The following is a 17,836-nucleotide window of genomic DNA, read 5'->3' on the forward strand; positions in this document are numbered from 1 at the left end:
AAGGGCCTGTCTTGCTTTCCAGCCCACATCCTGGCTGTGTCCACACCTTGTTTCTCCCTTTAGACCTTAACCATGGCAGACAGTATCCATTCACCGATAAAATCATCCCTCCTGGAGACATCCTTGCTTGAAAGGTCTGATATGGAGCCCTGGCAACTGCATTATTTTAAAGTTCGCCTGGTGGTTGTTTCCCTGGCCAGGTCTGGGTGCTGCCGCCCTGGAGCAGACAGTGTGGTACTCCGTGGAGAGCGGATATTCATAAACTCTGGAGGATTAACTGGAATCCAGTCATAGGCACAGCCTCCAAGGCTGAGGGCCACCACGGGTCTGCTCACCTCCTGCTGCCCCATGGGACCCTCATCCCCAGTGGCATGTCCTGCGACAGGACCCTGCTCCCTCCCCACCCCCATAATCCCTTCACTTGACACCCTTCCAGCCTCTCTGCCTGTCTGGCTCACTGCTGCATCCCCAGCATCATCGGATGAACACATTAACCACCCAGATTCAAATCACAGCCCCAGATCCCTAGAGAACTTCAGAATCGCCTGGGAGGCTCGCTGATAGTGCAGATTCCCAGGGTCCCCGGCAGGACTCAGAGACCGCAGTATAACTGACACGGGGCCTGGGAATCTGCGTTCTAACCTGCTTCCCCATCCCGTGTTGGGGGTCTGAGTGAAGGGCTGCCATTTAGGGGTGCAGGGGGATTGCCTGCATGCTGTGGGGGCAGCCTTTGTTGTGTGAGGGTAACCTGCAACGTGACATGTGGACTCCGCGGTGACATTTCCTTCCCTTGGCTCTTCCTTTTCCCCTCCAAGGCCCTCTTCACGATTCCCAGACCAGCTCGGGCCTCATTGCCAACCCTGCCTTCCCAGGTGTATGACGTGCCGGCCCAGAGCCGGGGCCCCCCAGCTCTGAAGGTGAGTGTGGCCTTCCCAGCATCACACAGATTGCTCTTCTGCTTCCTGCCTCTCCTTCCACCTGTCACTGAGCATCTCTTAGGGGGCAGGTTCCCAGGTGGCTCCTCCCTGGGCTCTGGGGACAGGCCGGTAGGTCATCTCTAACCTTGGCTTCCTGTGATGCTCTCACCCCCTCCCACACTTCCGGCCTGGCTTTTGCTCCAGGGCAGGTGTGACCCTCATCTGGCCCATGGATGAGCACACTTGCTCCCTTTGTCATGACAGATGCCGGAAGCACAGGCTGCCCCCACACAGGACAAGCAGAGTTGAGGCACTGGCTTCGGGCACCAAAGTCTTAAATAAAGACACACATGCTGGACTCATATCACTCACCTCACTCACCTCACCCTCATCCTGGGCCTCTCACCCTTGTCTTTTTTTTTTTTTTAAAGATTTTTTTAATTTTTATTTATTTATGATAGTCACAGAGAGAGAGAGAGAGAGAGGCAGAGACACAGGCAGAGGGAGAAGCAGGCTCCATGCACCGGGAGCCTGACGTGGGATTCGATCCCGGGTCTCCAGGATCGCGCCCTGGGCCAAAGGCAGGCGCTAAACCACTGCGCCACCCAGGGATCCCTCACCCTTGTCTTTATTGAAAATAGTGAGGTTTTGTTCATCGTGATTTTTTTGCATTAATTGTGATTTTTTTTAATGTTGCATCACATTGTTATTTACCTTAATGATTGAGAATTTTGGTGCTCTCTCAACTGCTGTGGCCAAGGCAGCTGCTTCTCTTCCTTCTCCCTGGTCCCCACCCGAGAAGACGCCATCTCTAGCACAGCCACCCCCTGTGCTTGGCCATCAGATTCCCACCCTTAGCTTTCCCTGAGCTGGAGTTGGCCCCTGTGCACTAGGACACTATGCTCAGGTGGCATGATTCGTCCCTGAAGGTCCTGCTGGGGCACTCTCCATTCTGCTTGAGGGGGATGAAGTACACCCCACCCTTCCCCAGTGAGGAGGAGTTGGTAGGAAACCCACATTTCAGCTCTCTCCAAAGCAACCCCCTCTCCAGAGTCCAGCTCTTTCTTTGCAGAACCCTGTTTCCTACTTTCTTTCCCCTCACTTTGGAACACGGCACCTACTTTTCACATCCTGATATATGTATTTTCTAATTGCTGTACAAAAAAAAAAAAAAAAAGCACATCATCTGTCCAGAACCATGTCTTATGCTCCTTACTGGGTGTCTATATGTCATATGGCCCAGTGTCCTGGTGGTTATTCTGTGAATATTTGCAGGATGATGACACAACCTACAAGCACCAGGAAAATTTCTGCTGAGAAAAACAAACAAAAAAGATGGAAGCATATTAAGTCACAGTTTCATGTATTCCTTTTTAAGTCCATGCTAAGGCTAACCTACAGATGCAAATGAGCCACCCTATAGTTTGTCCCCAGCTTCCGTCAAGAGGGCATCTTCTTTTTTTTTTTTTTAAGATTTTATTTATTTATTTATTTATGAGAGACAGAGAGAGAAAGAGGCAGAGGGAGAAGCAGGCTCCCCACAGGGAGCCCGATGTGGGACTCGGTCCCAGGACCCCAGGATCACAACCTGAGCCGAAGGCAGATGCTCAACCACTGAGCCACCCAGGCATCCCAAGAAGGTATCTTTTTAAAGCACAAAGTCTGTTGTTGAAAACAACCACATAAACTTCCACCATGTGAGCATCATGACCGAGAGCCCCACAAATCTTTGGTGTTCTGTATTCTCTTTTGGAAAGAACGCTTGCAGTGGGTAGTTTGTGATGTGTATCCATCAGGAAGGAAAACTCCAAGTTATCCTTTTCCATCTTTCCCCAGGAGCCAGAGAAGCAGCAGTTATATGATATACCCGCCAGCCCCAAAAGGGCAGCACTTGGCTCCATGACCAGCCCACCAGGTGTAAGTATGATGAGGCCCAGAGATTCGATACTAGGAAAATGTGAGCATCCTCCAGGATGTTTTATTAACATGGCCAAAACTGGGAATGCAAATTCCTCATAACAGAGCTTATTTCCTTTGAACCCCCTGCTGGCCGTGGTGTTCAGGAACAGGGCGAGCAATGTGCTTTGGGCAAGTCCTCTTACCTTCTCCGTGCCTCAGTTTCTTATAACAAACTAATTGTGAGGACTGAGATCATTCCTGCAGAGGACCTAGTACAGATACAGTGCTTGGCACAGAGCAAAAGCTCAGTAGATCTTAGGTAAATGCTTCTTCTTCCTCGCCTTCCACACACCCCAGAGATGGGTTGTGTTAAAATGGGTTTTTATCTGTTTATAGAGGACATGTCTTAATTTGAAAATCTGGAATCCATGTTCATTATCGAATGCATTTAAAAATACATATACCTATGCCCAAGGTCATTGGGGAAGGCCTTTAGAAAGTGATGGCATCTCTGCAGCATCGTGAGGGATGCATAGAGGTTTGTTAGAGGGAAAGGAAGGGGTCGGGAGGGCAGGTAGAACAGAAGGACTGGTTTGGGCAAAATGAACTATAATGGGCTAAGTGAGCATTTGGAGTTCAGGGGATGGTGAACAGCCAGGGTGACTGAGCCCACAGGGAGGCTGGTGGCAGGTGTGGTGGGGAGGCTTAAAGGCGGATACAACCAGATTATGAAGGGCCTTGAGCGATGATGGCAATGGGGAGCTGCTGAAGACACTTGAGTGGGGGAGTGACCATCAGATTTGTAAGAAGCACGCAACCCAGCACTTAGTAGGTCCTCAGCGTAATGCACATTTGTCAGACGAGTCGCTCGAACCCTCTTTTTATTGCTGCTGACCTGGGCATCTTTGTGGGGCTCTTCGCAGAGGCAGAGCGCTGCCGCGATGTCGGCGATCGCCACGAGGCAAGGCAGCTACAGCACGTTGCCGAGCCCCCAGAAGTCGGAATGGATCTATGACACGCCAGTGTCTCCAGAAAAAGCTGATGGCAGAAATGCATCTCTAGGCAGCTTTGTGGAAGAATCAGAGCCCCACACTCCCCCCAGGTATATGTCCAGCTTCCAGAATCCTCCAAATAGCAGAGCAAGGTCCCTCAATCCACACCTGCATAAAAACGTGCCCATGCAGAAAAAACTCAGCCTTCCAGAAATTCCTTGCTACAAATTTCTGGCTCCCAGGGACACGATCCCCTTGGACGAGAGTGCAGGCTACAAGGTCCCTTCGAGCTTTCTGATTCCCCGGGTGGAACAGCAGAACACCAAGCCAAACATTTATGACACCCCGAAAGTGGTGGCCGGGGGCCGACGGGCCGCGACCGAGCTGGGGACAGTGAACGGGCCTTCGGAGAACACGGACTGCAAATCCGCGTGGCCCTCAGGACAGGCACCATCGCTGTCCCCGGACCCCGACAGGCTGTCCGTTTCCAGCTGTGACAGCAGAGCCAGCGTTGTGTCCTCGTGCTCATCCACGTCCACGGACTCCTCGTCCAGCTCCTGCTCGGAGGACTCAGGCAAGGAGCTCTCGTTGGACCCAGACCTGGCCAGGGAGACGGTAGCGGCACTTCAGCAGCAGGTGGCCGGCTCGGTCGCCGGCCTGATGCTCTTTGTCAGCAGGAAGTGGAGGTTCCGAGACTACCTGGAGGCCAACCTCGGCGCCATCCGCACGGCTGCCCACCGCGTGGAGGAGTCTCTGAGAGCATTCCTGGAGTTCGCCCGCGGCGTCCAGGGGAGCGCCTGTAACCTCAGCGACACCACCCTGCAGGCCAGGATCCGGGACCAGCTACAGACCATCTCCAACTCCTACCAGATCCTGCTCGGGACAAAGGAAAGCCTGGACAGCTGCAACTGGTCTCTGGAAGTCCTTGTGACCGACAAGGTCCAAAACAACCCGGATGACCTCGAGCGCTTTGTCATGGTGGCACGGATGGTTCCAGAAGACATCAAGAGGTTTGCCTCCATCGTCATTGCCAATGGGAAGCTCCTTTTCAAGCAGAACTGCGAGAAGGAAGATACCTTGCCCATGACCCCCCATGCACCATTGAAGCTTGCAAAATGCCTCCAGCTTCCCCAAAGGGAGATTGAATCATATCAGAGCAGCGTTCCTGTTCACAAACAAAAGGAAAGTGTACACTCCCCAGAGCTACTGAAGAAAAACGGGACAATTATCCGCGAACCGGTGAGTTCAGCGTGGTGTTATAAGGATGCTTTCAAATTTTATCTGGAGTGGTCACCCATCAGTTAGATGCTAAGAATATTTCACTGATTAATTATTAGATAGTTCAATAATTGGATTATTGTCTTCCAATAATTGTTGAGAGATGTTGGTTCCATTTAAAAAAAAATAAAATTCATGAAAGTAATGTTCCAGATGAAATCTTATTAAGAAGTAAGATAAACACTTTAATATATTTTTTAAAGATTTTATTTATTTATTCATGAGAGACACACAGAGAGAGGCAGAGACGTAGGCAGAGGAAGAAGCAGGCTCCATGCAGGGAGCCCGATGTGGGACTTGATCCCGGGACTCCGGGATCACACCCTGAGCTGAAGGCAGATGCTCAACCCACTGAGCCACCCAGGCATCCCTAAACACTTTAATATTAAGGCACAACGGATGTCTTCAGGAAACTTGGTGTCTTGGGATTTGTCTCTAATACTGGGGTTAGGGAGGACTTTGAAAACCTTTTGAAATCTGTTCTTTGAGCACCTTTTTTAATCTCACCAATGAGTTTCCTTGCATTTTTGAAAGTTTCAGATTTAATCATTTTCTTTGTGTTTCTTAGAAACAGAAGAGGAAGTGTAAACACTCTTCCAAGTTGTGCATGATCTTAGCAGCCTCCAGACTGCAGTTACTGTTAGAAATTCTTTGCTGCATGAGTTCAGATGCTATAGAAAGAGAACCTCTGGTTCAAGGATTTCGAGGATCAAGGATCAAGAGGCACAGCACATACTGAGAGGGCTGTCTCAACATGACTTGGCCCTTTACCCCCAATCTTGCATGGTATTCTGACAAAATGCCTGGTAGTCGGTGTAACAGCTTCTACACATTCTCAGAGAAGCTAGAAACTTGGATAATTTTTAATTATCCAAGTTTAATTATAATTTAAAAATATAGATATAAAGAGATATAGTACACATTAATATAAATATATGTATACTTTTTTAAAAACCCATGTGTCCTTATATGAAGCCATATTGGTAGGAAAAATTCAGCCCTTGGTCTTGCAAAGTCTCCTTTGCTAAGAAAAGGCATCAGACCTCTGAAACTAATAATATACTATATGTCAATTGATTGATTTTAAATTTTAAAAGGGAAGGGCATCTGGAGGCAGAACCATTGGCAAAACTATAAAGAGAATTGTTGAGGCACCCCAGGTGGGTTTAGCGCCACCTTCAGCCTAGGGCGTGATCCTGGAGACCTGGGATCGAGTCCCATGTCAGGTTCCCTGCATGGAGCCTGCTTTCTCCCTCTGCCTGTATCTATGCCTGTGTGTGTGTGTGTGTGTGTGTGTGTGTGCGTGTGTGTCTCATGAATAAATAAATAAAATCCTTAAAAAAGAGAGAGAATTGTTCAGGTTTTAAAGTGGACATAAATACCTCTATACCGTGTAAAAACCATTCAAGTTGGTAATCAGGAGGGATTTTATTTTTCAGAAGTTGCCTAACCTAGAAAAGACAGAAAAATCCATCTCAGAAGGAAGGTTGGATGAAAACAAAAACTTTGAAGCACAGGTAAGTGATGGTGCTGAGTCTGCCTGGTACTTGTGACTCACACGCTTTGTCCCTAGAGATGTCTTCTGCTCTGAACAAGTCAGCATGAGAGCCACGACCCACTTGGGAGTAGATGTTTTTATGATAGTTTTTCCCATTTGCAGTAGAAGGACCCCTGGAGATGAGCAGGCCCGATGCACCCCAGTAGGGTGGAGCATGATTTTCTAACCATTAGGGACATAGTTCTCGGTGGCCTGCAGGTTTATCATGGGTGGGACTGACATGGCTTTCAATAGCATGTACTCACATTTCCTTTTTGTATTCTCTTTTAATGCTTCTGATCACGATAGAAAAACCATTTTGGTTTGGGGCTTGTTTATCATCAACTCTTTGACACTTAATGTACCTTCCTTTTTTTTTTTTTTTTTTTTTTTAGTTAAAGATGTTATCATTGTGCTTATTTTTATTGGTTACCTTCTACTGGTGGCAAGTGACAATGACTTTCCAGTTACCAATTTGAAAAGTTTCCATTAAACTAATATATATAAAACCAGTGGATTATGTTAAAGACGCAAATGAAGCAAGTCAAGGTCAAGAGGGAGGCAAATAGGGCCTAACTTGTGAAGGTCATCTGAGTACCTGAAGCCTGAGGACCAGTGAACCAGATTAGCTCCCTGGCTAGGGGTGCATGGGGGTGGAAGAGGCAAGAACAGAGATGTCTGATGACATGGGAAGACCATTTGTCTTCTCAGGGGGTAAAATGGACCAAGAACTCTAGGCTGGAAGCCCTAGGTCAGGGTGCCAGCATGGTCAGATCCTGGTGATCTATCTTCTCGTTGTGTCTTCTCAAGGCAGAAAGCAGAGAAGGGAAGCGAGCTCTGGCGAGGGCACTCATTCCATCACGGGGCCACATCCAAATGACCTCATCCAATCCCAGTGAACTCCCAAGGGCTCATCTCCTACTACCTTCATGTTAGGGGATGGAGTTTCAACATATGAAGTGGAGGAAGCGTGAAAAATCAGACCTTAACACCATCTGAGTGCTTTGAGGCTGCAAGTTTTGAGACGGCAGGTGGATGAGAGAGCATGCAGATTAATGAAAAGATTAAGACATTCAGACCTAACTGACTCAGTTCAGAACTCCAGCTCTTCTTTTCACTGAAGGAATGACCATGGGCAGCCCCCTCACTTCAGAGAGTGCCCATCGCCCCACCTGTAACCTAACAAAGGAGCTTTGGATCATTACCTGGAGTGGTTGCCACTAAGTTAGATACTGAGAATCTTTCAACAATGCCTAGGCTTTGGGAAGACACTGGCTCCATATTTTAGAAAATGAAACTCAAGAGAGTAAAATTCTAGATGAAAACTTTTTTTAAAGATTTTATTTATTTATTTAGAAGAGAGAGAGAGAGAGAGAGGCAGAGACACAGGCAGAGGGAGAAGCAGCCTCCCTGCAGGGAGCTGATGAGGGACTCGATCCCAGGACCCCGGGATCACGCCCTGAGCCGAAGGCAGATGCTCAAACACTGAGCCACCCAGGCGTCTCTCATTTTATTTTATTTTTTAAGTTATAGATTGAGTCATTGTCAATGTGCTTCTTAGAAGGGGCTGCTAATGGTTTGTTGAGGGTATTGAATAGGATTTTATATATTTAACATGTGAGGTTATATATACAATGCAATAGATAAGACTGTATATATAAATACTATAATTTGGCAGCCCTGGTGGCCTAGCTCCTTGCATGGAGCCTGCTTCTCCCTCTGCCTGTGTCTCTGCCTCTCTCTCTCTCTGTGTCTCTCATGAATAAATAAATAAAATCTTTTTAAAAAAAAGAAAAGTAAATACTATAATTTACATGTAAGTGCTTTGAAAACATTGATTTGTTAGGCAAATGGTGCACTGTGGGGCTTCCCAAGCAAAACTATATTTTTTCTTATAAAAAGCCTAGGAAGTTGAGCACACCAGAAGAAGGGAGACAACCACAGCCTGGTGACCAGACGTGTCTCTTATCAATTGTTTTCCTCCCTTCTCCAGAATCCGAGCTCCCTCTCCTTGAGTCAGCAGAATCCTGAGAAGAGATTCCACCTCTCTGAACACTGCCGCCTCTACTTCGGGGCGCTCTTCAAAGCCATCGGCGTGTTTAACAGCACCCTCAGCAACAGCCAGCCCCCCGAGATCTTCATCACGCAGAGCAAGCTGGTCATCATGGTGGGCCAGAAGCTGGTGGACACGCTGTGCAAGGAGACCCAGGAGAGGGACGTGCGCAACGAGATCCTCTGCGGCAGCAGTCACCTCTGCAGCCTGCTCAAGAACCTTGCCCTGGCCACCAAGCATGCCGTGCTCAAGTACCCCAGCCCTGCAGCCCTGGGGCATCTCCAGGCAGAGGCCCAGAAGCTGGAGCAACACACTCGCCAATTCAGAGGGATGTTGGAATGAGCCTCCTTCTCTCTCTTTCTCCCTGCTGAGCCCCCAGCCCCAACCTGTGCCTATGGGAAAAGCCAGCCGGGGAGGGTGCAGTGATGAAGCTGGTATTACCAAGTGGCTAAACAACCCCAGGACATTGACTTATCCCATGGACAGCCAGGTAGTAAATAAGGACCTTGCTAAGGTTTTAGCATGGCATGTGGGGTCAGTGTATGAAGTGACGTTGTAGAAACCAGTGTTACATTGGTTGAATGTATACCTGTTTTAAATTCATTCATTCTATGCTTATTTATTGGGCACCTACTATGTGTCAGGTTCTAGGTGGTGGGCATATAGTAGGGAATTAGAGGCCTTGCCTTCAGGAAGCTTACAATCTAGTGGAGAGACAGAAGATAAGTGATGAAGAATTACATGCACGATATGTCAGGTGCTAGGAAGACAGTAAAGGAGGAAAGACTTATTTTCAAATGATGAATTTCTGTTGCATCCGTTAGCAAATGTAAGTTTTTTATTTTGGACTTAATTAATTCTGTAAGATTTGGTACAAATTATGTATCTGCATCTTACACTATATATATAGAATATATATATCCTATTCTATATACATATAGAATAGGATATATATATTCTATTTTATCTTAACCAAGTTAAAGATTCATGCTATATTTAAAACATAACATGTTCTGTTGGGTTCCTCATTAATTTATTTTGTATATAATAGTCTATGTTGATAAATTCAGTATGTTTACTCGTAAAAGGCTTGTAGTTCAACAGTCTCAGATCTGTGACCTTTTATAACGTTATGTAAATATAATCATGAATCGAAACATCCTTTGTAGCAATCCTTTCTTTGGAAGAGTTGGTGATCCATGCCACCCAGGTTCTGGCACCAAAGCAAAGCCACCAGTGTTTACTTTTCTTATTCAAATGCTTCTCCCCAAGGTGCACAAGGAGATGTAGTAGAGGCCAAGCGCTCATGCACAAGGCTAGTACAGCAAAAGCAAAGCCATCACCCGTGGTGGTGCAACCAAGAGGTGTAATGTGGACAGGATACTCACTGCTGGGCATGGATCTGAAAGTGGTGCAGAGCTCCCCTCACGTCAAACCACCTCCTCTTCCTCTCCTTGCAGCTGGGTCTTCAGCTCATGTTGCTATGGTTGCACCATCTCTACTTCACCTCAAGTGAAGGCCCGCGTCTCCTTTACGCATCGGCCACTAAACACCTTGGTAGCCTGGAAACAGCATCCTCAGGCCGGAAGGCATCTAAAATGTCACCAGCTCCTGCTCCTGCCAGCTATTCTGCACTTGGCAGGCACTTCGAAATGGTTGACTCTTAGATGACTGGTTGTTTTCACCGAGTTACTCCTAGGATCTCAAAAGAAGGACCACCATCTTTGTGAGGCTTGTTTGGTTCTCTACACTAGAACAGAGAGGCCACATTCTTTGAACAGCTGTGATCTGTATCGGTTGGGACTCCTTCTAAGTCCTATCCAATCTTTCTTAAGCAATAAAGGAAATGTATTGACTCAAGTATCTAAAAATAACCCAGGGGCAGACTGGCTTCAAGGCCAGCTGATATGGGTGCCCAGTTTCTCAGCCCCACTTTCTCTGTGTTAAGTCTCATGATTGCAAGGTGGCTTCCCCAAGCTATGCCCTTGGATTGTGGCCAGAAGAAAAGAAAGAGCCTTGATTCTGCTTGGAGTGGCTGCTTGCCCCTGAAAGCCCCACAACAAACAGGGCTTGTAGTACCCAGATTGACCTACACTTGGGATTCACCCCTGTGCTCTCTTGCGCACGCTCTCACTCTCTCTCTCCCCACTGTGTCCTAAGAGAAGGAAAAGAATAGCCCTGCCAAGAACTATGATATGCCCTAGATCCCTCTGCTTTAAATGAACAAGTTTACCTGCCAGTTTCATGGATGTTGAGAGAAGACACAAGATTCTGGGATCAGAGATCATGTCTGAGGTCCCCAGGATGACCCCTAGGTCCAATGATTTGAAAGGAGGAATCCTAAGACTCAACATTATGTTCATACTCATGGCTATGATCTATTGCAATGAAAGGAAACAGCAAAGGGAAAAGAAAAACTCAAAAAGTGCAGGGCGAAGGAATACCAGGTTCAAAAGGCCAAGCGTCCTCTCTCCATGGTCACACAGGACCATTTTAATTCCCTCAGCAACAAATTGTGACAGCACCCGTGAGATGTTGCCAGCTGGGGCAGCTCACAAGAGCCTCACATCCAGGGTTTCCATGGAGCTGATCACATAAGCAGCCTCTACATGGCACATTCTCAAATTCCAGACTCTCAGAAGGAAAGCAAGTGTCCAGCATGAACCACATTGTTCGTACAGTTTAGGCATGCTGACCCCTTCTCGTCAACTCTGGGGAGGGTGAGAACCCTCCCCAAATCCAAGTTTTCATAAACAACAAGAGGCCAACCTTGCAAGCCAGCCTTTCTAAGGATACTATTCAGGCCTGCGATGTCAACTCTTCTGCCCTGAGGCAAAGGATTTTCCTTACCGCCTTGCCAGCAGCTTATGCTTCATCTTTACATCATGTCCCCCTCACCTCAAGTCCCAGGGCAGAGCAAAGGAAGGCACAGGTGATGCTGTGCACACTCTGGGTTTGTGTCAAAGCCAAAGAACTCTGAGCAGAGGCAATCCCAGTCTTTCATAATGGTCTCTGCACAGACCTGGCCCAGCTTTGCCTCAGAAAAAACATTATCGTTATTATTCTAGACGGCAAACAAACCTGCCTTTCTGCTCTGGAGGGAGACATTATCTCTATCTTCCAAGGGTGTTCGCTAAAAACCACCTTGAAGAGGTAATTCAGAACAAAATGGCATCGATGCATCTGTTCAGAGGACACACAAAAATGCAAGAGACCCCAGAGAACTGTGTCTCAACAGAGACCCCAACCCAAGTTGGGAGTATTTTTGGAAGAAGGGAAGGGGTGGCTGCAGGAAGGCACCAATACATGTTTACTCTGGATGGCAAGATTATTTTTGCACCATAGGAATAGCAACAGTACATATTTATTAAGTGATTACTACATTCCAGACCCTGTCCTAATTCTTTAGATGTTTTAACTCATTCAGAGCTTCATCCGTGAGGGGCTCTAACAGGTAATCAACAGCTCCCCATTGCCCTCAAAACACTATAGATGTAGGTATGTAGATAGGTAGGTAGAAAAACATATATGGAGATATATCTGCCTATCTGTACTTTTTTTCTGTATATATATGTATTTTTTAAGATTTTGTTTATTCACGAGAGACGCAGAGAGAGAAGCAGGCTCCGTGTAGGGAGCCTGATGTGGGACTTGATCCTGGGACTCCAGGATCGCACCCCGAACCAAAGGCAGATGCTCAACTACTGAGTCCACCCAAGTGTTCCTTTTCTGGATATATTTTGAGATGATTGTTGACAAAGTACAAAGCCATTGGGTTGAAAATATTGAAAGTTGCTGCTTTTAGCTAAATTTGTTTCCTTCCCTTTTTTTTTTTTTTTTTTTTTGAAAGAGGGCAGTTATGGGATGAGTTTCCACTACCTTGATAGGATAATTGCTCCTGAAAAATATTTAAAAGTAAAATAATATCACATTTTTTTAACTTTTAGCACAGTTTTGCTCGGCAGTTTTCTATAATGCCCAGAATTCTGTGCTGCTTCGTCTCAAGGTAGGAAGAGGAAATGGTGGGTGGTGTGGTGGTGCTGGTGGTAGCAACTTGACCTCAATTAAGTTAAATTTCATCAGGAGGATGGAAGTGGTGACGAACCTAGTTGAGAGATCTTCCAGTGTGACAAGTAGTAGAGAGCCATGTTTCTGGTTTGGGGGCAACTATCTTTTTTTTATATATATATATAACATGTTTTTAAAATTTTATATTCTCTCCAAGTATGCACCCAGGTCTCCAAAAGCTGCCCATTTACAAAAGTTCCCCTTTTGTGTAGAGGACTTGCTAATGCCTTTTTCCTTTCATTCGTTCACTGAACAAATATTTATTGAGCATCTCCTATCTACCTGGCCTCTGCTGATCACTAGAGATGCTGCAGGGGACAAAACAAAGGTTCTGCAACTTGCAGCCTTCATTCCAGCTGAGGGGGATGGGAAACCAGGGCCAGGAAAAGGTGAAGTGAGAGGCACTCGCCTTGAATAAAAAATGTAGAGGGGCACCCAAACGCTTAGTAATCAAGATAAATTGTATTTTACCTTTTAAAATGCAATCTTTTAAAAATCACAATCAATGCAAAGAAGTCCATGATGAACAAGACATCAAAATTTAAATTTATAATATGAGGTCAGTGGTGGTAAGTGACCATCCCCTGAGCAGATGCTGAGTCACTCAGGGAGCCAGCCTGGCAAACTACAGGAAAAGAGAGTTCCTGGAGAGGGAACAGCAGGGCAAGGCCCAGAAGTGGAAGCGTACCTGCAGCTCTCAAGGGACAGAAGGGGCCAGTGTGGCTGGAACCAGAGAGGAAGGGAAAGTGGGTGACATGAGATGAAATGGGTAGCCTGAGGCCAAATCATGCAAGGCCTGTCTATTCCTGGAATGTGTTTAACATTTCCCTAAAACTGCAAATTAAAAGGTATTTTGCGGGGGTGGGGGGGGGATGGGTGGACAGCCTGGGTGGCTCAGTGGTTTAGCACTGCCTTCAGCCCAGGGCCTGATCCCGGAGACCCAGGATTGAGTCCCATGTCAGGCTCCCTGCAGGGAGCCTGCTTCTCCCTCTGCCTATGCCTCTGCCCCCCGCCCCCTCTTTCTCTCCCTCTGTATTGCTCATGAATAAATAAATACAATCTTTAAAAAAAATTAATTAATAAAAACTGATATCAAGTACTAACAAGGATGCAGAGCGACCGAAACTCTCATAACTGCTGATGAAAATGCAGAATTGGGACACCTGGGTGGCTCAGTGGTTGAGCATCTGCCTTGGGCTCAGGGCGTGATCCCGGGGTCCTGGGATCCAGTCTGCATTGGGCTCCCTGCATGGAGCCTGCTTCTCTCTCTGCCTGTGTCTCTGCCTCTGTGTGTGTGTGTGTCTCTCATGAATAAATAAATAAAATATTTTTTAAAGTTATTTTGGGGGGGCATCTGGATGGCTCAGTCACCATCCAGGGTCCTGAGATCAAGCCCCAGATTGGGAAATCCCTGCTCAGTAGGGAGTCTGCTTCTCCCTCTCCCTGCTGCTTCCCCCTGCTCATGTTCTCGTTCTCTCTCTCTCTCTCAAATAAATAAAATCTTTAAAAAAATAAAAGTAATTTGTTGGACTTGAATTATGTCAATTACTTCAGTTTTCCACTTTATTTTACTGTACCCTCTTTGGGACATCCTCAGAAATGCAACATTACATGATGCCGTGAACCTCTTGAAGAATCCTAACACATAACTGTCTGGTGTCGTTTTTCCATGCTAACCCTTAAAATGAGTCACTTTGTCTGTCTGCCTTGTCTGGGCAGAATTGTAAACTACAGCTTCGGAAGAGCACCGGACTGGAAATCAGACCCTCACCGGTCAGAAGGCCGACACGTTTGAGAAAGATTGTAGCAGGCAGTAGCAGTGTACGGGTTCTTAGCTTGGGCCTCACAGGGTGATGAATGAAATACACAGATGTGTAAACTGCAGCAAAATTTTCTATGTACTACTGGCTATTTTTCAGGGGAATAAGTTTTCAGTAAATTCTCTATCAGGTCCCATGACCCCACAGAGGTTAAGAAACACTGGTTTTGCTAAGGGGTGATGGTTTTCTCTTTCCTGGTTTTATTTCTCTCCCAGCCTTTAAATTCACGGTTTGACTGGGGCAAAGTTGTCACCAAAGATCCTTGTAAGGAGGGGCACCTGGGGGCTCAGTGGTTGAATGTCTGCCTTCGGCTAAGGGAGCGATCTGGGGATCCTGGGATCGAGTCCCGCATCGGGCTCCCTGCAGGGAGCCTGCTTCTCCCTCTGCCTGTGTCTCTGCCTCTCTCTGTGCCTCTCATGAGTAAATAAATAAAATCTTTTTTTTTTACAAAAAGATCCTTGTAAGGAAATAACCTGTTACCAGTTCATTCAGCAAAGGCAGTGGAAATAGCAGCTAAGGACACCAGTGTGTCTACTGTGCCCACAACAAACTGTCTCAAATCGTGTAAAGCCCTGAATATAGCATCTGATACTCAGCCAACCCTCAATACAAATTACTTGTTATTGATGATTTTAACTCTACAAAAGCTTAAGCTGTGCATAGGGACAGACTTTATAGACACAGAGTAGCCTAAAAAAAAAAAAAACAAAAACAAAAAAACAATATTCTAAATGAGGAAACCAGGGAGGAAGAGAGAAAAAAAATTCAGCTGCCCAAGCTTCAATGCCCACCCAGTTGGCACTGCTGGGTGTTGCAGCAGCTTTCAGGGAGAAGTTAAGGAACGTGGCATTGGTAGTCACATGGGCCTCATTTGAGAAAGCCTCTCATCTTGTACTCCTTTTACTCAACCGCTGTGTGCCCCTGACCCGAGACACCTTGTACACCTCAATCGCAGTTTTGTCATTTGGAAGATGGAAGGCATGATATCCCCAACCTCCTAAATTGTGAAGACAGAGGAAACCATGCCTCCAAATCTCCCGGGCACAGTCATGGTTTAATAAAGAATGGTTATTTTTATTTTAATTTCTCCAAACGAAGTCGGTGAGGGGCATATTTAGTAGCCAGAAAAGAGCACTGGTTTGAGAGTCTGTCTAAAGGCCTTCACGTTCATGCTACTCTGTTCCTGGTTTTCTGTCGTTTTGGGGAGAAAACTAATCTTGCAATCCAGTTCCAGCTCTCCCTCTTACTAGCTGTGGGACCTTGGGCGAGTCCTTTGATCTTTCCAGGCTTCTGGTTCCTTACTTGCAAATGGATTTTCATGGCACTTATCAGTTTTAGGGGCTGCCCAAACTGGACATGAATGTGTCTGCACTTCCTTTTTGGTTCATTGAGGAAATGACCATTGAGTGTGCCAAAGGCTCTTCCGTGCACTGAGGATATAATAGAGATGAAAATGAAGCCCCCACCTCACAGAGTCAACAATTTCTCTAGCTGGCATAAAAATACATCCCAAGGCCGTAAGAGACCAACCGATTAAAGGACTTACTTTCTTTTAATTCCCATTAATTGCAGGAACAGATAATCCAATGTTACAATCTATGAAGTTTTCATAGCCACATATTTTCTGTTCCCAACTGGGGAATGTTTTCAGGGTTGTTTTTTTTTTTGTGTGTGTGTGTGTCTTTGGGGGTTTTTTGTTTTTCCGTCTCACTTTGGGTCAGCAAGGTAGCATCCACTTAGGTAGGCCCACCTTACTCCCTGTGGTTGACCTTCCCCTAATGGCTATAATAATTAAAGGAACAAGTAGAAAGAAGGTCAAGAGCATGAAAGTAGACAGTCATGGATGTTAGCAGGGGGGCTGCAAGGGATCTGTGCTGTCGTTCCGAAGTAATACAACCTGTGTCTTGGAAAAGGCAGGTTGACATCAGTGCGGCTCTCATACCTGCCTCTCTTCACTCACTATACTTGCTTTTAAATAACTCCATTAAATAAATAAATAAATAAATAAATAAATAAATAAATAAATAAATAAATAAATAAATAAATAAATAAATAAACTCCATAAAAGAGGAGGCTGTGACTCCAATGCATGCAGGCACAGCATGCATTTGCTTTGCAGCATTTCCTCCGTGGACCGGACCGCGGCATTGCCAAAGTTGCAGGCCCTACCCAGACAGAGGTACTTCCCCTGCACCTCCTGCAACAGCCTTCACAGGATTGTCGTGAGCTCCGAAGTCACGGGGGTGCTCCCTAACAAGTTCTCGAGTAAACACCTAATCGTTAGCGGAAATAACAGGCGCCGTCACATGCATCGCTGATTGCACTAAGAAAATGCAGCCCTTTCCCTCGCGGTCCCGGGATGTGGCGCGCCCGGCGCCAGACACCCGGGGCGGGTGACCCCTGTGTCACCCCTGCCCCCGAAGCGCGGCGAGCCACCTCCACGGTGCAGCCGAGCCCCTGCGCCCTGCGCCCACCCGAAGGCAGGAAGGGACCTGCGGGGGCCCGGGAGACCGGGACGCTCCGCCAGCCCCGCGCGCGCAAGCACAGGCCGGCGCTCCCGCAACCCGCGCCGCTGGGGCCTCCCCGGCCCAGCGCCTAGCGACGCTCTCCATGGCAACCGGAGCTTGGCAACGGATCCGCCCCGCTGCGCGCGAGGGGCGCCTGCGTCATCCGGGCGCGCCGGAAGTGACGGCCGCAGTCGCCAGGGGCTCGCCAGGGACTTCCGGAAGTGGCGGCTGCGGGGAGTTGCTGCGGGCTCGGGCTCCCGGCTCGCGATGGGTTGCGACGGAGGAACAATCCCCAAGAGACACGAACTGGTCAAGGGGCCGAAGAAGGTTGAGAAGGTCAGCGACGTGGGTCCAGGGGGGCCCGGCGGCCGTGGGGTGTCCAGGGAGCGAGGGGCGGTGGGGGTGGGGCCAGCGGGGCTCCTGACGCCGCCGTGCTGGTTGGGGGGAGACTCAGAGTTGACAGCGGTACTGCTGTCGGACCCTGCCTGCTGCCCGCTCTTAATAATGCGGGGTGGCTCGTACGTTCTCACAGCAGCCCGCGGGCACGCACTGTCGTTGCCCCGTCGCTTTTCAGACGGAGAAATCGAGGGCCCGGAGGACACAGCTGCGGGGCCGGGACTTGAAGACTGGCTGCCGTTGGTCGCCGGGGCAGGCGGCTGCTGCTCCCTGAGCCTGGTGCACGCTGGACCTCATTTTCTCCCAGAGGTTCCCTTATCCACACGAGCTCGGGCCCTAACCACCTGACTCCCCTGCACCCTGCCTTCG

At 47.7% G+C, this 17,836-nt stretch overlaps 2 protein-coding genes across 5 annotated transcripts in view; both read left to right on the plus strand.

The window, feature by feature from the left end:
- CASS4 (Cas scaffold protein family member 4) overlaps positions 1–9,833 on the plus strand; it is a 36,049-nt gene extending 26,216 nt beyond the window's left edge. Inside the window, exons 3-7 of one of the 2 annotated variants that reach the window (XM_038572645.1) lie at positions 816–917; positions 2,754–2,834; positions 3,740–5,047; positions 6,526–6,603; positions 8,617–9,833. In XM_038572645.1, the coding sequence (XP_038428573.1) occupies positions 816–917; positions 2,754–2,834; positions 3,740–5,047; positions 6,526–6,603; positions 8,617–9,018 (1,971 nt within the window). In that variant the 3' untranslated portion in view covers positions 9,019–9,833. The remainder of the gene's footprint in view (positions 1–815; positions 918–2,753; positions 2,835–3,739; positions 5,048–6,525; positions 6,604–8,616) is intronic. The other variant, XM_038572646.1, reaches the window with a different exon arrangement.
- Positions 9,834–17,248: 7,415 nt separating this feature from the next.
- Positions 17,249–17,836, plus strand: part of RTF2 (replication termination factor 2) — a 40,860-nt gene continuing 40,272 nt past the window's right edge. For all 3 annotated transcript variants that reach the window (XM_038572650.1, XM_038572651.1, XM_038572652.1), the window contains exon 1: positions 17,249–17,407. In XM_038572650.1, coding sequence (XP_038428578.1) covers positions 17,339–17,407 — 69 coding nt within the window. In that variant the 5' untranslated portion in view covers positions 17,249–17,338. The remainder of the gene's footprint in view (positions 17,408–17,836) is intronic.

The sequence above is a fragment of the Canis lupus genome, chromosome 24, assembly GCF_011100685.1.
Source record: "Canis lupus familiaris isolate Mischka breed German Shepherd chromosome 24, alternate assembly UU_Cfam_GSD_1.0, whole genome shotgun sequence".
Taxonomy (NCBI): domain Eukaryota; kingdom Metazoa; phylum Chordata; class Mammalia; order Carnivora; family Canidae; genus Canis; species Canis lupus.